This window comes from Stylophora pistillata, chromosome 3, assembly GCF_964205215.1.
Source record: "Stylophora pistillata chromosome 3, jaStyPist1.2, whole genome shotgun sequence".
NCBI classification, from domain to species: Eukaryota; Metazoa; Cnidaria; class Anthozoa; order Scleractinia; family Pocilloporidae; genus Stylophora; species Stylophora pistillata.
Genome location: NC_142521.1, coordinates 48985974 through 49008464, shown reverse-complemented (window position 1 = coordinate 49008464; position 22491 = coordinate 48985974). Strand labels below are relative to the sequence as shown.

Here is a 22491-nt window from a genome sequence, read left to right as displayed (position 1 = left end):
TTTGTTAATTTAAGTTGAAGTTTCAACTCAAATTAATTAAAGATGACCTCACTGACTAGTGACCAGGGATATTTTCAATTGAATCCCTGTGATTTTGTTATTTTAGGAGAATAGCAAAGGATTTGTCTAAACCTTTGGTATATATGATAACACCTTTGCTTGTGAGTACTTGTAGCTACTGTTGCATTTGATAGACTTCTATTTGTTATGTATACAAAAGAGAGAGATTTTTCGTGACCTTGTGAAAACCAGTTGGATGCTTTTACCTCTTAGACATGGCACACAACTGTCCGTGTTTACTGGTAACCCCAATTACTGTGGCACTAAGTGACTCAAAGTTTATCTGCTCCTTTATATGGAAAGCGAAAACAAGGAACTAGAACCTTTCATGCCAGAACAAGGAACTAGAACATGGCTGCCAGAACAGGGGATTACAGAACAGGGAACTAGAGCATGGATGCCAGAACAGGGAACTACTGTAAGACATGGGATGTCATAACAGGGAACTAGAACATGGGATGCCAGAGCAGGGAACTTAATAAATCTGCAAGTAGATTTCTCTTTATTTTGTTATTTCCTTTTTGTCTGTTAGGAAAACAAAGGAGATCTGGTGAAGCTTGCAGAACATCTTACCTCCTTGTCACTTGATGACTCTTCAACTAATACTGCTCACCAAAAACTGGCTGCCCTGATCAAGACTTGAAACATCATGAAGTTTTCCTTGTGTGCAACTGAGAGATACAAACAAGGTCTCTTCACTCCTGAAGAAATTTCCCTATTGCAGAACATGCCTAAAGGTACATTATAGTTATTTTACAAGCAATAGCGAGCTTTCAGCTGTGTTATGCAGCCCAACCAGCTTCAAAGAAAGTGTTTAACTATTCAACTTTCTCAGGATTGGTTTGTAGAACAATGTGACTCTTATAACGGGAGAATATTTTTTTCTAGCGAAATGTAATTGTCACTAATTTAACATAATTCTTTAAGCAAAATTACTTTGTTAAAAACTTTTTGTTACCAGACCACATCATTTGACTCTTCCCAATTCTTCAGCTCATGCTACACATAGATGATTACATTTGCCATGAATTTTTAGTTCCTTTGACAAGTAGAACTGAAATTTAATTTATTACGTTGAGCAAATAATGAATTTGGCAATAATCCTATAGTGTGATATTGACAAGGTAAGAAATTAGAATTATTGTTTTCTAGAGTGGACTGTTTGCACTTTGGAAACCTTCACACATCCAGTAAGCAAGGACAGAGAACTGCTGATCTGCAGGGTAAGGGCTGACTGTGATCCTGCTGTGGTTAAGATTAACACAACATCTGGAGAAGCACAGAACAAGGATTGCACTGTATGTCGATGTGTTTGTAACAACTTGGTTATATTGCGGTTACTCTGTTGTTGTATTTAGGGAGAGTGGACCTCAAACCTCTACGTTGGAGGAGGTAGTAGCTTACAGTCAGTTGAGATTCTGTAGTGCAGGTGTAAGCTTTGTCCAAGGTCACCATCAGGGGTTTTTGGGTAAAACACTGAATTCTCACAATACCTCTTTATTCTAGAAGATCACTAGAAATACGTCTGAGCAAACTGTCTGGATATCTGACAAAACACTGGGGGTAACCTGAGCTTACTAGTAGATAATTTCTCATTTAACCACTAGAAAGTCTGTAAGTAATGATAAAAGCACAAGAACAGGGTTGGTGAAGTAAATTAACCTAATTAACTATTGACTGAAACAATTTATTTTGTAAAGGGAGACAAAGTTCTTATGGATCTTTCAAAGCTGTTCCAGTCTGGTGTATTGGAGGAATTTATAGACATAATGAATGAGAGCATCAAAAGCATGAATATTAACAACACAACCGAGTGGTGGACACTAAGGACAAGGCTTGACAGGAGAATGAAGGTGATCAGCATTTCAACTCTCACGAGCCATGAATGTGTATCCTCTCCTATGACATAACTGAAAGTCTAAATTGTAATAATTATGGTCATTTCTTTAGAACCTTTTGGAGAAACTTGAAGGTTCTTGGCTTGGAAGATGGAGAGGAGTTCCTCTTGGTCAGCCTATTGATGAAGAGTAAAGTGAATCAATAGCATCCTTAGCCAGAGAGTTGGAAGAGAAAGTTTCAATCCTGTGTGGATGCGGATTTGATAATCATTTGCTTGAAGTATGTTGTGCATGAATCAATCAGAGTTTCCCGAATTACAAGGATGGCAGATTTTATGAAAAATGTTTTGTCCATCAATCTTTGTTATGATTTGTGTGCCATCTTCTTTGGTGCTTGACCCAAAGATGACAATTGAAGTAGCAAAACCTTGCATAGTAACCGAATGGGAACTAGGGATGGTTGAGTGGCAAGAGCACTCACCTCCCTGCTGTTCCACAGGTTCAATTCCCAGACCTGGTGTCATATGTGGTATGTGGGTCGGTATGTCCTTGCTCCAAGGGTTTTTATACAGTTTCCTTGGTTTTCCTCCCTCCACAAAAACCAACATTTCAACATTTCACTTTAAACCAGTGGACAAGAAGAACCACCTCATGGAATGTCCCCAGCTAAATCCCATTGTTATTACTAATATTTTTATTATTAAGTGTCCTTTGTTTGTTGTAGGTCCTAATAGATTCGTCATTTTGCTTGTCAAGAAAAGAAACTGCTGAAGCACTGATTGAAATTACTGCCATGGATGCTACCTTCTTTTGAAAAAGTAAGAACAAGAAAATTTTTGTTGCAATCAAAGAATTCATAATCAAGTGTCTAAAGTAAGTTGGAATTTCACTGCTTTTGTCAAAGCAAAGGGCTAACTCTTCACTCTAATGAAGGGCTTAAGTCAGATTTAGCAACTAGTTACATTAACTAAATTGTAATTTGGTCCACTTGTGTTTCCTAGACATAGCAACCCTCTGGTTTTTTTCTTCTCAACCTCTATTGCAATAAGCTGTTGTGATTATTTTTGTTTTGATTATTTAGTGTTTGATAAAATTGCACTCTATTGGTTTATCATCGTCAATTGCCTGACAGGAGAATGTGTTTAGTCTTAGCAACTAGAGACAAAAGGAGGTTCCTCAGCCTTGGCCCTTAAGTAATCATCTCTCATTTCATGTTCTCTCACATTGCGTGTTTCAGCTACTTGATGAAGTTCAGAACCTCACTGACAAGCTATTTGAAGATACATGCAAGAAAAGCTGCATAAACAGGTTCAAGGGAACATAAAGGTTAATTTTCTTTCTCACCTTCATTACTTGTACTCTTGAGAAATTATTGATGACAACAAAATTCCTTCTCAGGTCTGGAGGTCACTCTGCAGAGAACATTCCTCGTCATCCTGTAATCCTAACTCTTGGAAAAGTAAGAGCCAGCTTTTTTAGGTCTTACATTTGTTTAGTAATCAGCCATTAAATGTATTCTAGCTCTAGCTCTGAAGACCTGACAACTGAACAACCAATGTGTGGGTTCTTTGTAAATAGATGTTGGTGAACTGTCAAGGAATCAAAGCTTAGCCAAACACAAGGGTGGGGGAAAAGGCATCTGTAATGGACTGACATTCCATATTAGTTTAAAAAGTGGTCATATGCAACATTAGTGTAATGGGTACTGGTTGCTCACCATTATATTCAAGGTGTTCAGACACTAAAGTAGATTTATGGGCATGCACACATATGCTGTAATTGCAAGATGTGTGCCTAAATTGTGGTAGCAGATCTTACTTATCAACTCATTCAGTATTGGGACATACTCTTCTACAATATTTGAAACCAGAGTCAATTTCTGGCATATCTATACATCAAACTGATCTGTATTTTATGATTCATAAGATATTCAGCATCTTCCATGGGAAAGCATACCGATCCTGTTTGACCTACCTGTGACAAGGGTCCCATCTCTGCAATTTCTTTTTTTCAAGGTACACATTCCATTAAGAGGTCTTTGAAAGTTTGAAGACCTGACTTGTTTCTCAAACAACTGTCATGTTTTCTCCCAGAACCATATTGATTTTTATCTCTGCTATGCTGTCAACAGTGGAAAGAAATTTATTTTAATTAATTATATCAACCCTGATGCCCACTGATTGTGTAAACCATGGTTTGGGTTAGACCTTGTGTAAAGAACTGGCTCATTTGGTTTCTGGAGCATAATTCTCCCTTACAATAATAGTTTTGTAATTTTAGGAAAAGAAGTTGTGATCTGATACAAAAAAAGTGTTTGTCATTTCATTATCTATTAGCCAAGGTAAGCATACAGGAAAAATTCTCAATTGATTGAATAGAATGAAGGTCTTTTGAAATGTGGTTGCCTACCACAACAACTTTTGTGCCAGATTCTTAGCTTTTAATACCTTGATATTCATTGTCAGTTAATATTTTTTTCTGCATTTTTCTTGATAGTTATCGTGTCAAAGACAGTTGCCTGAGATTGATCCTGAGAAAACATTCTATGCACTCAATCCTCAGAATAACCTGCCCAACACCCAGAAAATGTTTCAGAAGTGGTTTGAAAGGTACAAAACACAAGCAAACGATTGAAGCAAATGAAACAGAAGAAAGACCTGATGTTGTGTTTCTTATATATTAAACTAGGCTATACAAGTTGATAGAGGTAACACCAATATATTATAAACTGAATAAATAGATTCAATGTTGCTGTGTGTCTGTTTAGTAATAGATCACAGATGACATCAAAATGTAGTAAGAACAAAAAAGTGACACAGGAAGCCCAGCCAAGTGTGTCACTGATTTTGGCATTTTGGCAACATGTAATGGTTTTAAAGGATAAGAAAGCAAAATGTTGTTGATGGTGACGTTACTCTTGCATCTGTTTTTTAATAGATCACAAGTACGAACCAATCAAAATGCTTGTGTAATCCAACTTATATGAATAATTGTTGTCACTTGCAGCGAAGATGGATGGCAAGGTATCACAGGAAAGGCTCCCACACAGGAAGAGTTCAGGAGTGCTTTAACTGACCATGACCTGTTCATGTGAGTTACTGTAAAGGCTCCAGTAAGGGGCCTATTGGCCCACACAGCCAACTAGGAGTATTACCATTAACCCCCCCCTCCTGACAATTCGGCAGAAGCCATTTGTCCTTCTGGGTGAAGAGAGGCATACATACTTTACATACTTTATTGCATAGCTCCCCCCTGGGGGCTCTTTCGAGAGTAAAGTGTTTTGCCCACAATCACAACACACTAACCCAGCCAGTACTCAAACCCAGACCTCTCAACCCAGAGTCCGTTGCACTATTCTAGGGTCTCCCGTCAGCTTTGACTGTCCATGACCTGTTCATGTGAATAACTAAAAACACTCCAGTAAATCTCCTCTTAAATGAGCCCCCTCTGTCTAGAACATCAAGCTTCTGGTATGCCTCCTATCTCTCATCACTCTCCAATTTACCCCTCTCTCTCTCTCTCCACAACAAAAACTGTCATGTACTGGTTATATTATCCTCCATTTGAGAATGTCAGCTTCCATCTTTAAACATTACAAGTTCTCTACCAAGAAATGTATACAGCAGATCAGAGGGACTGTAAAGAATTATCATTTGGCTCTTACAAAGTTTTTGAAAAGAACCTTCCCTCACACCCCTCTGATATGCATACCTCTAAAATAAACCCTAGCTCTGAAACCCTGAAAATTTCTAAGCCTGCCATTGACAAAGTAGAGAATTTAAAAGGTCGTAGAGGTTGGATATTTGCAGAGCTGTTAGTGCTGAAATACTAAGAATCATGACTCTTGAATGTTCAATAAGTTGACTAAGATAGAGACAAAGATACTTTGGGTTTCTTTTATACATACTTGAAATTTTGCTTCTGTAACTAATTAAGTTGGATGACCCATGTTATTATCATTCTGATATGTCTGTATCAGTTACTACCAGTAATGATTTATGCTACATTGACTGAACTATATGCCAATTACAACTGAAACAGGGGAGATGGTGTTTTTTTTATTTTAGAAATGAAATCAGTATCTATGACCCTTTTTATATGACATTTGATGCTCTTGCGTGAGTTGCAGTTGCTTAGCTGCTAAACTGGGTAATTGTGAAGAAGAGCTCCCCAAAAAACCTGTCGGCCGACTGTCGGCCGACTGTCGGCCGACTGTCGGCCGACTGTCGGCCGACAGTTGACCGACAGGCGGCCGACAGTCTACCGACAGGTTAAGAAAAAAGAAAAATTGTGTAAAAAACGAACAGTTAACGTGACATAACGTGACATGGTGATGTATGACTCGACAGACTTCACCTACTTACCGATCGACGGCAAAGTTGGTAGTATGTAAAGAAACGTTTCTTCCAAAATGTTATCAGATGCGTATAGGATATATCACTTGCGTAATTTACAACACACCAGACAATCTAAGAATCGCATAGGAAGATAATTTAATCGAAAACTCGGCCAAAAACTCTGAAAACCATAAGCTACGTATCAATACAAACACTTTCGTTCCAATCGCCCAACAATGCAACGCGGCCTCTTATAATAAAATACTATACGTAACAATTCGATAATTAGACTTGGATGCGTGATGCGATAATTGATTTAGGAGCGCGCCGCTAATGTTGTATCAAGCGAGGCACGATTCTACGAGTGAAATATCGGATCACTCAACGTTTCTGGTAAACCAGACCAAAAACTCTTGATCTAAAACGACCACGATACCTCGTTTTGCCACTCTGCGACAAACGCAAATTAAAAAATTAATAATTTAAACCCATATGCTTTTGTAACGGCAAACTTAGAATCCCTAACATTGTGTGATCGTTTCACGGACAAGCTACCGACAAGGTACCGACAGGTTACCGACACATTACCAACAGTCGGCCGACTGTCGGCCGACTGGCGGCCGACAGGTAGCCTATATTTCAGGCAAAACCTGTTGGCCGACTGTCGACCAACTGTCGGCCGACAGGTTTTTTGGGGAGCTCTTCTTCACAATTACCCTAAACTGGGTCCATAATACAACCGTTACACAAATTAAGGATCATATTTACTGTAGGTGCTCTCAACCAATACATCGGTTGACATAATTATTTGTCGAGAGTCAGTTAACATTTGACCAATATGTTGGTTGACATTTGGCTGACAGTTGGTCAATGTATCGGTAAAGATATTGACCATCAATTGTCGACCAAGTCTCAACCAAGTATCGGCCAGCTGTGAACCAACAATCAACCAAGTGCCGACTGACTATCGACCGAGTGTCACCCAAGTGTTGACTGACTCTCAACTGATATATCAGTGGAGAGCACCTGCAGTAAACATGATCCCATACTTATTAGTTCTAGATGCGATAAACATTTTCAGATAAGGGTATCTACAGTAGAAAGTTTTGTTGTTGTTGCTTTAATCATCGCATCAATATTCTTTCTAGATATTTTGGTCATGGCACTGGGCGTGAATTTCTGCAGGGTGATGACATTCAAAGGTTGGATTGTCGAGCTGTTACTCTGCTTATGGGTTGCAGTTCGGGAAAACTACAGGTTAGTTTATTCCTGACCGTGAAGGAAAAACATTATCACATAATTGTTGTTGACAAACCAAAAAAAGGCAAAGTGTCCAATTGTCTGGTTCAGATGTGTAGTTGGTTGAGACTAGGCATGGGGCATATAAGTAACCACTCTATTTTAATTCATTAGGTTGGTGGAGAGTGTGAGCCAAGGGGGATGGCCTTAATCTATCTTCTGGCAGGCTGGTATGTCTTTGGCATTCATTTCTTGTGTGTTAGTTCCCTCACAAAGTCTTTTACTGACGTGCTATATTGCAGGTTTCAACAGCTTTTTGCTTAAGCAGCTGTTGATATAGTAGTGGGTAGCTGTCATTGGAAAAGGGGTCCTAAGGCAAGACTTAAACATGAGAGCCAGCTCGCAGGCTCGATAGACAGCAGTAAGAGGACTCATGGGCAGTGATAGACAGCTGATAACCAGCTTTTATTGAAACCTCTGGCTCTATTTGACAGAGCTCAACACTAACTTTTCAACTTACTAGCCAAGTGGCCAGTGACAACTTAGATGTTATGACAATTTCAGTTTGTTTACTAGCTACACTGGCTAGTGGAAATCGAAAAACACCGGCCAAAACTGAATTTCTACAAGTGTGTGGCTAGTTGGCTACCATTAGTGTCAAGTCCTGATTTGAACCCAAATGTCAACTGCTATTGACCTTTGTCATTGGGAAACTCGTATAACTTTGCTTTCCTTATAGGTTGGGCACTCCCTTTTCTTGGACCAGACCCTCAAGGAACTAGTTATTCTTCAAAGACCATAGCTCTACTCTATGGTTCACTGTATAGATATGTAGCATGTAATCTATTTATAATGTATTCACTTTCAGCCCAGCCATCGTTGCTAACTTGTGGGATGTTACTGACAAAGACATTGATTGCTTCAGTGAATTTCTGCTGAAACAGTGGCTTCAATCTGGGTCTTGTTTCTTATTACCACAAGTACTAAGCCAGTCGCGACAAGCTTGTAAACTGAAATATCTGATAGGAGCATCTCCTGTAGTTTATGGCCTTCCAGCTTACACTAAGGAACAGAATGGTTAACCAAGGATTATATACTAAAATATCTCTAGTTCCAGTGAGCAATAGCAAAGTATTTACCATACTAGTGCTGGTTGTGTGGCAAAGAGGACAAGCATTATGCAGAGTGCGTTTGGAAATGGTAGTGCATACAATTTTAATGTTGATAGAACACTTAAGTGTAGACTACCATATGCAATAGGTGCTAAATCTACATGGGCTGAAAGTACCCAATCAGTTTAAGCAGAGCGAGTTTGTCATACTTTGTCCCACAATCCTGTTAAGTTGTACAAGAAAGAAACCCATTTGAAACAGAGAGGGACATTATCTTTTTTTTCCTGTTCTACTACAGCTCTTATTCTCTATCGCACTTACTTTTTATGAAATTATGTCAGTACCAACATATCCAAGGAATACATGACAAAATTTGCTTTGTCAAATAACAAACCAAGGTTACAGTTATTAACTGTTTGTAACCATTTTACCATATTATATCATCAATTGGGAACAATTTGAGTAATATGTCATCTGTATATTAATGTTTTACATTGGCAATTAAAGTTTAGCTTGCATATTAAGGGCATTTCTCTGATATCTGTACCAATTGTGAAAAAAATGGAAAAGGATACAATTCATAACAGAATGAATTCCAAGAAGGTACCTAATAATTTTAGTGTCAATATTTGTTTTAATAATTGATCTTGAAATGATGATGTTGTTGTTGCCTCATTAAAGTGGAATTATTCATGTAAATATATAGTTCTAGGTTTCCTCTCAAATGTGTATTTTCATTAATTTTGTCAAAGTTAATGCAACAATATAAAAGCAACCCTTTTTTACTTAATTTTAAAGATCTAAAATGAGTTTCTCCTTGGAAATGCAAGTATTCTTGCTTGAGTGTCAACCTCGATTTTAAAGATATATCTTCATGTGTAGCTGTGAAAATCAGGCAAATGTGCATTTTTGTTGATTGTTGAAAGGTTTGCTATGGTGAAAGAGAAGTAGTTTTCAAGCAAACTTCATGAAAACAAACGGGGAAAGGAAGAGGGGGACCAAACAAACAGAGAAAGCCCTTGGTTGACTTTTCAAACCCTTAAGAGTAATCAGCATCTAATATCTCCACATAGTGACACTGCCAAATCATTCATTAGGATCATGAGAATAAAGGAAAAAAAAACTAAGATTTGATTGCTAAACAAAGGAAATGTATAGAGAGAAATGTGGAGAATATGGATACTGAAGTCGGGCTAGGTGTTCTTGAATTACAATTTTTTAGAGTCCTGTTTTGTTTTCTCCAAGATGGGTATGGACACATTTCTGTGCATGTGAAGAATGAAACAAAGTGCTCAGCAATTGTAAAATATTAATTAGTATTATGTATCACATTTCATACTAACTAAAGAATTAAATTTGCCAGTTTATTTATGTTTTGCACTAACGGTACAAAATTAAATTTCTGGTAGTTTACCTGTCTGTTTTTAGATCTTTATTGATACAGGAAACACCCACTAAAATGGCTGTTTTCCATAGTCAATGCTGAGCTAACAAACTGCTTTAACCCTTTACAGGTATTAAATGGGATTTCACACAGAGCTTCCGCATTTTTGCCAGACATTTGAAAGGATGGCTGCCAAGGACTTTAAAAAACAGCATAAAACCAATCAGCAAGCCTTACCCTTAAAACCAAAGTCTATTTGTTCAATCGGTGAAAAACAATATCCAACAGACACATCGCAATTCAGTGGAGAAGGGTTAACAAAACACACTCCGCTACACGCCCAGTAGGGATTTATTCAGTGAATAGTACTATCCAGCCTTTGAAAATCCAGGAGAGTTACTGTTGAGATTTCAGGAGTGAAAGGGTTAATACTTATGCCTTAAGGCCGGTGATAGACCACCGAGGTGGCAACTAACTTGCAGTCATGCAATGATCAAAATGCTAATCAATAAAAAGAACTGTTTCAGTAGATCCTGAAAACAACCACCCCAAGTAACTTTGTGTATACATGTACTTGACACCTTGGGTATATTGGGCATGCTGTATCAAAATAGTGCAATGGCAAAAATAATACTGTTTGCTGAGCGGTAAAGAAATTATTAATCTGATCCCTTGGTGAAGATTATTGAACCACCTGGAATGACCAGTGGTAACGCTGAGGATGACTAAGTTACAAAATGAATTCATCAAGTTGATGCACAAATGTTTCAACTGGCCTCAGATATGGCAATGTCTGTCTTTTTGAAGTTAACTACAGATGACATGGACCAAACTTTACTGTGTAAAAGTTTAGAAATTTTTTTGTAACTTACACTACAGCAAGCACCTAACAACTCGCTGACACCCTTTGATCAGAAGACCACTTTCCTTTCATTTTGCTTTTGACATGAATGGATGAATGGTATAGTAAATAATGAGGCCATTTGGCCCCATTTAGCCTCTATTAAAGGTATATCTGTTTGCATCAAGCCAAATTTCCAGACATGGGAGTGAAAACCTTCTAATCATTCGTGACCTCTCCAAGTCACCTTTAACAGTACTTTTGTCTGCCATTCTCCACACCTAGAGCAACTAGTTTACAAATAAATTAGCATGGCAAAACAACCTATTCTTCCAGAATTGCCTTGCATTAAAATTGTGTCAACTAAAAAAATAGCTAACATAAACTATCTCAATGTTGATCTTCCTTCAAGAACTGGAACACAGATGAAAAGTCTAGCTTAGCATATCCTTTATTGCACATTATTCTAGAAATTTGATGAGCAAGTGAACCCATTGGTGTAGGAGTGGTAGTAGCAGTTGCTGCACTTTGAGCAAGTCTTAAGTCCTGCAACAAAAAACAAAACTTTTTTAGTGCTTTTTGTTGACAAGAATGATCCATTTTTGAATTCCAAACATTCATGCTTTGATAATAAGGCTTACTGCAAAACCTAATTCTCCCATCACTTGCCCTTTACCCTCACTATGAAACAGAAGTATATTAAGTCTTGGATATGCCCCATTTCAATCTATTCTGGTGGTCAAACTCACATTGACTCATTTATGTTTGAGATTTTGTCTGGATTGGTACCAAACAGGAAAATTGATTTGAAAATTACCCAGAAAAAAATATTATTGGGGGGGGGGGAGGGATGGGGGAATGGAAAGGGCTGGGCTGAAGGCTTTGATATTCCAATGTGTTGTAAACAGGTACAGTTGTGGGATCCATGTACTATATACTATGTCCCAAGATATAAAAAAAATATATATATATATATATATATATATATTAATCATTAGGTTTACGTGGCAGCACTTTGTCCTGAGATAAAATCGAAATTCGGTTTTTGCAGAAGAAGATGAAAACTCTTTGAGGAATGACAGAAACCAAAAAGAAACTGCACCGACATGTGAAACAAGGCCCCAGTTGTTCACTGAGTGAATAACACCATCCCTGGATACATCTTTCTCTAGTGAATGATGAGATATGTTTTGTGAAATCTTAACCAGTGCAGGAAAGCATTATTCACTCCTTTGAACAACTGGGCTCAGAGCTGCTGTGGTGGAAGGGGAGGTACTACCACCACCCCACCAAAAACTGCGACTCAACGGTGACACAAAGGTACCCCCGCCCTTCTTCTCTTAGAACACAACTTCTTGCCAAGCTTTTTTTCATCTTGTGTCAACTTACCTTGACCATAAGCTGTGAGGCAAATCCTCCGTGATAGTTGTTGCGAGAAGGGATCCCTTCAATGATCCCAGGACAGAGATTGTAGGTGTCACTCGACCAGCAACGACCGCTGCTTGTGTTAATAACCTTGGCGATCATTTCTGGTTCCAGACCCAGCCGGATTCCAAGATTTGTGGCCTCTGAGACCCCTATCATGCTCACAGCTAGTAACAAATTGTTGCAAATCTTGGCTGCCTGTAAAGAGAAGGTTATGCCCAAAGGAGTTGGAATAGTAATTGTATCTGCTCCCACTTCTTGCTACTGTAGAGGGCATGTTTGCAAAGACCAATTTTATTTCTGAATTACTGGTCAGGAACATTTTCTTTCTTGCTGTGTGAGCTTAGAGATCTTTGCAATTTTTTGTTTCAGTATTTGAGAAAGCCCTAAACACCTGTTGATTCACAAGAGGATGTTCTTACTCTTCATTTCCATAGTAAATTAATCTAATTGTTATGTACTCCATTTTATTTAACATGCTGATGAACTTCTTGGAACTAGCAAATAACGTATAAATGTCGAGTGTCAATTTTAACTGTCACAGCTTTAATTATAATTATAGCTTTAATTAAAATTATTATTTTATTGTCATTATTATTATTATTACGATCCACCCTTTTATGCTTAAGAGGTACAAGAAAGAAGAGAAGAACATTTGAGAAATTCGATACAGATTTTTTAATTGACAATGCTATGGCAAATATAGGATAGACATTTTTAAAATTTGTTTTTACAGTTTTTTAGAGTAAGAGTGTTATTTCCCTTCTCAAATATTTTTTTAATGTAATTTACTTTTGTAAGGATAATTTCGATGCACGTCTTCTGAAATTCTTTCAATACGAACTAGTAGTTCCTTTCTCGATTTTTATATTTAGGTCGTTTTTGTTATCAAAGTTAGTTTGGGTCTGATACGAGTCTCATCCTAGAGAACCGAATTATTGATTATTATTGTTGTTGTCATCATCGTTACTAACCAAAGCGTGTATCCAATAGCTTTTCTTAGATTTTTATCAGACATTTTAAGCCTTTTAACATGATTTTTGTAAATTTTTAGTGATTATGGTAAATTCAATTATCATGATTATTATTATTATCATCGCAGAGAAATCAACTGAATGCTACATTCTAATCAGGCAGCAAAGGGCAAAAACCGTAACCTGTGAGTCATGGAGTAAAAAATAAATGTACATTAACTAATCATAAAAAGCTTTTCCATTGTGTCTACGGTCCTCCTTCTAACAGGAACTCAAACTGCCACCTTGAAAGTCCGGGCAATATTCAGCATGCGCGAGAGCACTGCCCTGTGCATCTTTTGCAGTACGTCTGTGCTTCTGTCTCCCACCAGCTCGCGCATCATGACATCCAGCTCCCATGACCACCCCCCAAGGGCATCCATTATGATGTTATATTTCTTCACCTCGTAGCCTGGGAACTGCTGCCTTAGTTCCCAGCAAAGGGGTCCGTACTTCAGTATCTTCTCTTCATCCTTTCTTGTCCGATTGTTAACCCACGGGCAGCTCATTTCCAGCATCACAACTCTCTTGCACATATGATTTACAATGCGTGCATCCACCCTATTGCATCTGACCTCTTGTTGATCAGCATATATAGGGACATCCCAATAAGCTTTAACATTCTCTGACTCATACACGGGCTTGGGCTTGTCGGGTGAGTACCAGGGTGGTATCTCATCTATAACTCCCTCATCATACAACAGTTCGTAAAACAGTACATTCAGTGCTGCGTCATGTCTAGAGAGATACTTGCTCTGGGCTAGCGCACTGCATCCAGACAAGATATGAGCCACGCTCTCTGGAGCCTTACCGCATAATCTGCACCTCACCTCGCCTTCCCTGCTTGTGTGGGTCTTCCGAGTCGTGTATACTTGCATTAGCAAGAGCTGCTCGTATAGCTCAATGAGTCCAGCAATTGTGTGTGATGGGCAGTTCTTCCACACTGTGAGCCACCAGAAACACCCATCGGCACTCAAACTCTCATCCTCCAGCCTGGTAGTCACTAGACGCCCTTGCCATCATTGGTTTTTAATCTCATCCTCCAACTTCTCAAGTTGGCACCTCCGCACCTCTTTCTTGATCCCTTGCGCGTGTCCCAAATCCAACTCCAGCCCCAACTCCTCTGTGCACTTAGCTGCTTCTTTAAAAATGGACCTACGCCCCATCCTTGCCGCTTGCTCTTCAAACTTCCATACCATTCCCAGTGCATGATCTTCATTACCATGGAGTCTGACTGCACTTTTGATTTTTGTGGCTTTGTACTCCATTTCAACAGAGCGCAATCCCTGCCCTCCTTTACTTCTTGGCATATACAACAATACATTTGAACTACATGGGTGTCTACCCCCACTCTCGACAACAATCTTGCGCGCTTCCCTATTGATCTGCTTAAGTTCCATCACCGGCCACTGTTGTGTCCACATAAGATATCCAAGAACAGGCAATGCAAACTGATTTGACGCTGCCACCCGATTATAATCCACCACACACTTCTTTAAGTTCCACTGAAGCCCCACATCCTCCATAGATGACTTAACCATCTTCATAACCTGTTCAAGCTTACTCTCCAATGCAGCGAAGATCTTGAGATCATCAATAAACAAGAGTCCCGTAACCTTGCTGTTAATAGGTTTGGACATCCAGTATCCTTCAGCGGCTCTGATCTTCCATGCAACTGGGTTCAAGCATATGGTGAACAGCCTCGGGCACAATGCATCCCCCTGTGGTAACCCTCTGTTGAACTTAATCCTTTCAGAGGTCTGTCTCCCTTCCCTTGTGATCGCCACTATCTGTTACAACTCTTACACAAACATGTGGGAAACCTGTGTAACGTCATCACCCCATTCAACCAACTATGATCTACAGAATCGTACGCCTTTTTAACATCAATCCAGGCCACACTCAAATTCCACCTCCTCCTATGACAATCCAATGCAACTGTTCGGTCGATCAATAGGTTGCCTGTTGTTCCACTGCACCCTGCACGTGCCCCCCTCTGCGCACCCTCCATTAGATCGTTCTCCTCAAGATGCTGGTTTGTTGTGACAAGCAGACACGAACCATTTATAAAGCGTGTTTAGACAAGTGATGGGTCATTGGTTGTTGCTGGTAAACTCTCCGGGTTTTGGGATTAACGTTGTTTTCCCTTCACAAAACCATTATTATTATTATTATTATCATTGTTATTATTATTACTATTATTATTATTATTATTATCTATTACTATTATTATTATTGAGATTGGAAGGGTCAACCATTTCACTTCAGAATCTCACTAGTACCTAATTCTCTTTACTGGATGCCATGTGATTCTTATGATGTGAGTTTGGTGAATTTGATATTGGATCTAGTAATTAACCCCCCATTGATATTTTTCTTAATTCTCATCACTTGTCTATTTGATATTGTACCGATATTGTAAAGAGAAAATATGTGTTGATCACCCATAGGAGTGAAAGGGTTAAGTGACTGCATTCTATTCAAACTACCTGCCCTGTGCCAGTAGCTCCAGTGTGAATTACATTCTTTCCCATGTGTTATACTATTTTTGAGGCCCTTTCATAAGCGTCATCTTCACCACCAACCATAAATGTTAATGTTCCTCCTTTAGCTGCTGTTACCCTTAAAAATAAATTTGCAGACAGACATTAGGTTACATTAATTTGAGAGTTTGATCAACATTATACATGCCTATACTACCTAAAGACCCCTTTGGCCCATCACTGGTACAAACAATTAAAAAGAGAGAAATCCAGTACCCTCCCTAAACTGGTTTGTGAAAAAGAGAGGACTCGCCTCCAGATATTTGTGCAACATTTTTCTTTTTTTCTCACCATTGCTGTATAGACAACTCCAAAAATGTACTGTTTGTAGCCAAAGGCTTAAACTTTTAATTGTCAACTGGCTCTTTAACCTTCTACCTCCCATGAGTGACCAAGACAGAATTTCTCCTTACAATATCAATACAATATCAAGAAGACAAGTAACGAGAATAAATGAAAATATCAATTAGGGGATTATTTGAACCAATAACAAAATTCTCCAAACTAACATCTTACAAATTGTAGAGCATACAGTGAGGAGAATAACTAATGAGATATTAGGAGTTAAAGGGTTAACTTGTCACATTTTTCTCATCAATGGCTGCCAATGCAACTTCCTATCACTCCTGTAATACGCATATATGGCGATGACAATTTCCCACAAAAGTTGTGAAGAATTTTATATCTCCTGAACTGTCTTCCTTTGAAAATTCAGACCATAGATGTGATATGTCTGTTGCGTTGACATGTACATCTGGAGATAGAGAAAATGAGCACCAAAGAAAACCATGGAGATTGTACATACTGATGTCTGGATGTACAATGGTAAATGACACCTCACCTCCAGAGACTGGTGCATCCAGAAAAGTGGCTCCTTTGCTCTGTACAATTTCACCCATCTCCTTGGCAACTGCTGGTTCTATGGTGCTTGTGTCAATTAACAATGATCCAGGCTTCACAGAACAACAAAAAATATATTTGAAGGTGTAGTCTGATCGTCCGGGTGAGTGTAGTCCTGAGAAGGACTGTTGTCGGTGGTAGTGACTGACGTTTCGACAACCTGTGCGGAAGTCATCATCAGAGTCAAGTGAATGATTGTTGTCAGGAGAATGTTCTTATTCCACTTCGTGTGAAATGATCGGTTGGTTTTGCCGTGATGTTATTGGCTGTAAGACTCAAGTGACGCAAGTCGGTCGTGATTGGTCTGTTTCGATCTGTCGGTAAAGTTAGGTCGTTCTTTTTCGGTCGTTTGTGATGTTTATGTCCTGAATGCGTCGTTTGTATGGAGCGGGTAGTTGTTGACATCTGTTTAGGTGAGTCTGTTCTAGGTTAGTAAACCAGCTTTCCAGAGTCAGTCGTTGAAAATAGTCAGTGCTGTAGGTTAGGCATTGCGCAGAGTCCCAGTCAATGTTGTGGTTGGTAAGTCGATGGTGTTCAGCAATGTGATTGCTGACATCACCTTTCCTCGTCGCCCGTCTGTGTTCAGTCAGTCTTGTTGTGAGGTTTCTGCCAGTCTCACCGATGTAGGAGGCTTGGCAGTCGGAACAATTGATCTTATCAATCGTTCCCTGTCATTTTCATCAACATCACACAAAGCCACAACTATCAGAACTCTAACACGATGTGCACAACTAGTATGCGACTCGACAGACAGCTTATCCGACCAAAACAAATACCTTCACCGTGTTTTTACAAAGAACAACTACAACAACGACTTCATCCGACGAAACACTCACCGACCCACTACCACTACCGAAACAAACGACACTGCAACCCCTACGACTAGAGCAACCATACCGTACATAAAAGGCGTGTCTGAAAACATCTCGCGCATCTTACTACCCTTCAATATCCGCGTCGCCCATAAACCCATCACCACACTACGTCAGTTACTAACCAACGTTAAAGACAAAGACGAACCGAGGAATAGACAGGGAACGATTTATAAGATCAATTGTTCTGACTGCCAAGCCTCCTACATCGGTGAGACTGGCAGAAACCTCACAACAAGACTGACTGAACACAGACGGGCGACGAGGAAAGGTGATGTCAGCAATCACATTGCTGAACACCATCGACTTACCAACCACAACATTGACTGGGACTCTGCGCAATGCCTAACCTACAGCACTGACTATTTTCAACGACTGACTCTGGAAAGCTGGTTTACTAACTTAGAACAGACTCCCCTAAACAGATGTCAACAACTACCCGCTCCATACAAACGACCCATTCACGACATAAACATCACAAACGACCGAAAAAGAACGACCTAACTTTACCGACAGATCGAAACAGACCAATCACGACCGACTTACGTCACTTGAGTCTTACAGCCAATAACATCACGGCAAAACCAACCGATCATTTCACACGAACTGGAATAAGAACATTCTACTGACAACAATCATTCACTTGACTCTGATGATGACTTCCGCACAGGTTGTCGAAACGTCAGTCACTACCACCGACAACAGTCCTTCTCAGGACTACACTCACCCGGACGATCAGACTACACCTTCACATGTTACCCCTGGGTTCAAACCATTTACTGCAAAAAATATATACTTTTTTAATTTATCACAGTTACAGAAATTTCAAAATTCAGTCTTTCTCTGAAGCAATCCAGAAATATACTCAACCTGACCTTAAGAAGGGTCTCTGAGGTTCCTTGGGGGACGGGGGGGGGAAGGGGGGGAAGGGGGGCTGGAGTTGCAAACCAAGAAGGCTTAAAGGAATGTATGTCACAAAACTTACATTTTAAATTTCCAAGGGGATGGAAAAGGTGGCTCAAAGCAAACACCCTGTAGGCCTCTTTCATAATGGTGACTACCTCCCTTTTCCTTTCTTTGCAGGCATGCAAATCAACATTGTCATGAAGTGAAAATTGAGTTTGTATTGCTACACTATGTTGGAGAGGCTACCGAGGCTGATGTAACTCAAATATAGAGAAATAATGATTGAACCCTCCATCATAAAAGAGGAGTGCAGGGGATAGAATGGAGAAGTGTTATCCAAATGTGCTTCATAGAGTACAAATATCATGCGAGACGAGTACAAATATCACTCGATGCTTTACTCCAGAAATATACACGAAATTTGCCCCCACTGAAATAACAATTTGGCATGTTGGATAATAAATCTCTTATTAGACATTTTGTTATGTCATATTGCTAAGTATCTTTACTCGTTGTTTGTATTTTGACTCGCCCTACAGGCTCGTCAAAATACAGCACAACTCGTCAAAATACTCAGTGATACGACACAGCAAAATGTGTAATAAGATATATGTATTCTTTGGAGCTGGAAATAAAGTTAGAAATAACAGAGCTGGTTCTTCTCACCTTAGGATACCATTCTCACCACAGTAAACCTCTTTCACATTTGGACTGCAATTAGAAACAACCTGTAAATTATTTGAATTTGAGTGGACTGTGAATAGTCCCAACAAGGACTGTTAGCAGGCGTAGTCACAGACATCCCAACAAGGACTGTTAGCAGGCGTAGTCACAGACATTTCAACAATCTAAGCAGGTATTATCATGATTAGAGGCATGAAAAAACTTAAGGGATGGTAAAATATTTTCAATTGTATCCTACGCATAATTCATTGAAGAAATCATTCCATGCGCTACAAGTCCAGCAAAGAGGTTATCAGCAAATTACTGAACTAATACGATTCAAACACTTGTCTAGTTTGAGTTTAACCACTGAAGAAACACTGTGACATTATAGAAAGGTGATACCGACTCATATTTTAATGTTACATGATTCACACAAGATCAGGCTTTCAGACCTCTTCAGAGACTCTTCACACAAGCCAACAGAGCAGGGCTTGACACTAATGGTAGCCCACTAGCCACAGACTTATGCAGAAATTCAGTTTTGGCTTGTGGTTTTCAATTTCCACCTGCCAGTTTGGCCAGTAAACAAACTGAAATTGTCGTAACATCTAACAACACTGCAGTAAATGGTTTGAACCTGGGGGTAACATGTGAAAGTGTAGTCTGATCATCCGGGTGAGTGTAGTCCTGACAAGGACTGTTGTCGATGGTAGTGACTGACGTTTCGACAACCTGTGCGGAAGTCGTCATCAGAGTCAAGTGAATGAATGTTGTCAGTAGAATGTTCTTATTTCACTTCGTGTGAAATGATCGGTTGGTTTTGCCGTGATGTTATTGGCTGTAAGACTCAAGTGACATAAGTCGGTCGTGATTGGTCTGTTTCGATCTGTCGGTAAAGTTAGGTTGTTCTTTTTCGGTCGTTTGTGATGTTTATGTCGTGAGTGAGTCGTTTGTATGGAGCGGGTAGTTGTTGACGACCAACTGGAACAGCTGATACCAACTGACCTACTTGACACCGTTACGACAATTGCCGACAAACGAGCCAACAAGACGACTGAACGCGCCCGCACTGGACATCAACAAAAATTGACACGACTGCTACACAACAAAAAAAAGAGACGAAGCAAACCGGACGACAACTGAGTAAGTAACATTTCTTCTCGTTCCTTAGACAAGACTGAAACTCAGGTACTATCATACGGACTAAAACACTCAGTAACACCTAAACGCATACTGACCAAGGCTATTGTATCTAGTGTTGAGGCGGCCCTGTCTCGGCAACGAGAGCTAAGTGAGCCGACCAAGGATAACATCAGAAGCAGAATTGCCTCCACAATCAACGTCACTAAATGACAGCAACTTGACTGAAGACGAACAACGCGCACTGAAACGACTGAGAAACGACGAGAACATAGTCATCCTACCAGCCGACAAAGGACGAGTTACTGTTGTTATGGACAAAACTGACTATCACGACAAAATGGACGCACTAGTTAACGACAAACAAACCTACGAAGAACTCAAACGTGACCCAACTCCTACACTTCAATGTAAACTCAACAGTAAACTACTGACACTCAAGAAAACGAACGCCTTTGACACCCAACGGTACTATCGACTGAGGTGCTCGGTACCACAGCCAGCGAAACTCTACGGTTTGCCGAAACTACACAAACCTGGTTTCCCGATGCGACCTATTGTTTCTTTCTGTGGCTCTCCCACATACCAACTATCCAAGTACCTGACGACAATACTACAACCGCTAACCGACATATCCAGACATAAACGACAATCCACTGAAGACTTCATTAACGCTACCAAGACTGTTCAGATACCTGACGACTACAAACTAGTGTCATTTGATGTGAAATCACTGTTCACAAGTATTCCACTTCAATTGGCATTACAATGCACTGAGACTGCAATCTGACAATCTACCGACCCACTACCGCTACCGACAGACGACATTATGGACTTGCTAAACATTTGCCTAACGTCTACTTCCTTTCAGTACAACGGTAAACACTACAAACAGTTACACGGCACTGCCATGGGGTCTCCAGTTTCTGTTGTTATAGCAGAAATTGTGATGCAGAACATCGAGGAACGCGCCCTTTCGCCTTTCCGACAAACGATACCACTTTGGTTACGTTACGTTGACAACACCTTCACCGCCGTTCGACACGCCGAAATTGACGCATTCCACCGCTACCTTAATGAACAAAACACTGACATACAGTTTACCAGAGAAGTCGAAGAAAATGGCAAACTTCCTTTTCTAGACTGCCTGGTAAGCCACAACGACAACTCATTACGGATGACAGTTTACAGGAAACCGACACACACCGACAGATTACTAGACGAGTCATCCTACAACCCAACATCACACAAAGCCACAACTATCAGAACTCTAACACGATGTGCACAACTAGTATGCGACTCGACAGACAGCTTATCCGACCAAAACAAATACCTTCACCGTGTTTTTACAAAGAACAACTACAACAACGACTTCATCCGACGAAACACTCACTGACACACTACCACTACCGAAACAAACGACACTGCAACTCCTACGACTAGAGCAACCATACCGTACATAAAAGGCATGTCTGAAAACATCTCGCGCATCTTACTACCCTTCAATATCCGCGTCGCCCACAAACCCATTACCACACTACGTCAGTTACTAATCAACGTTAAAGACAAAGACGAACCGAGGAATAGACAGGGAACGATTTATAAGATCAATTGTTCTGACTGCCAAGCCTCCTACATCGGTGAGACTGGCAGAAACCTCACAACAAGACTGACTGAACACAGACGGGCGACGAGGAAAGGTGATGTCAGCAATCACATTGCTGAACACCATCGACTTACCAACCACAACATTGACTGGGACTCTGCGCAATGCCTAACCTACAGCACTGACTATTTTCAACGACTGACTCTGGAAAGCTGGTTTACTAACTTAGAACAGACTCCCCTAAACAGATGTCAACAACTACCCGCTCCATACAAACGACCCATTCACGACATAAACATCACAAACGACCGAAAAAGAACGACCTAACTTTACCGACAGATCGAAACAGACCAATCACGACCGACTTGCGTCACTTGAGTCTTACAGCCAATAACATCACGGCAAAACCAACCGATCATTTCACACGAACTGGAATAAGAACATTCTACTGACAACAATCATTCACTTGACTCTGATGATGACTTCCGCACAGGCTGTCGAAACGTCAGTCACTACCACCGACAACAGTCCTTCTCAGGACTACACTCACCCGGACGATCAGACTACACATTCACATGTTACCCCCGGGTTCAAACCATTTACTGTATA

General features: G+C 40.0%; 3 protein-coding genes and 1 pseudogene across 7 annotated transcripts in view; 2 read left to right on the top strand and 2 right to left on the bottom strand.

The window, feature by feature from the left end:
* LOC148736560 (uncharacterized) overlaps positions 1-277 on the top strand; it is a 3210-nt pseudogene extending 2933 nt beyond the window's left edge. The window contains exon 6 of the transcript XR_015998655.1: positions 1-277. This exon is cut by the window's left edge and continues 898 nt beyond it. The product of XR_015998655.1 is annotated as an uncharacterized LOC148736560 (transcript).
* Positions 278-647: 370 nt separating this feature from the next.
* Positions 648-9999, top strand: LOC148736559 (separin-like). 4 transcript variants are annotated; one of them, XR_015998381.1, is made up of 10 exons: positions 648-797; positions 3136-3224; positions 3297-3357; positions 3825-3913; positions 4395-4507; positions 4905-4988; positions 7384-7492; positions 7649-7704; positions 8343-8677; positions 8735-9999. XR_015998381.1 is itself a non-coding variant. In XM_088751959.1 (9 exons), the coding sequence occupies exons 2-9, from the start codon at positions 3183-3185 to the stop codon at positions 8554-8556; spliced, it is 750 nt and encodes a 249-aa protein (XP_088608085.1). In that variant the 5' UTR covers positions 648-797; positions 3136-3182; the 3' UTR covers positions 8557-9999. The 4 variants fall into 4 exon arrangements, 3 of the variants coding, with proteins under 3 accessions (XP_088608085.1, XP_088608084.1, XP_088608086.1); XM_088751959.1 differs by having other exon boundaries at positions 3136-3206; positions 8343-9999; XM_088751958.1 differs by having other exon boundaries at positions 8343-9999.
* A 536-nt stretch (positions 10000-10535) lies between these two features.
* LOC148736557 (3-hydroxyisobutyrate dehydrogenase, mitochondrial-like) lies at positions 10536-15872 on the bottom strand. The gene is made up of 3 exons (XM_088754117.1): positions 15739-15872; positions 12201-12434; positions 10536-11357 (listed from the first exon to the last, which is right to left on the bottom strand). Exons 1-3 carry the CDS (start codon positions 15781-15783, stop codon positions 11202-11204), a joined length of 435 nt encoding a protein of 144 aa, XP_088610243.1. The 5' UTR covers positions 15784-15872; the 3' UTR covers positions 10536-11201.
* On the bottom strand, positions 13408-14258 carry LOC148736558 (uncharacterized). Its single transcript, XM_088755198.1, has one exon. The coding sequence runs from the start codon at positions 14125-14127 to the stop codon at positions 13483-13485; it is 645 nt and encodes a 214-aa protein (XP_088611324.1). The 5' UTR covers positions 14128-14258; the 3' UTR covers positions 13408-13482.
* Positions 15873-22491: the final 6619 nt, after the last annotated feature.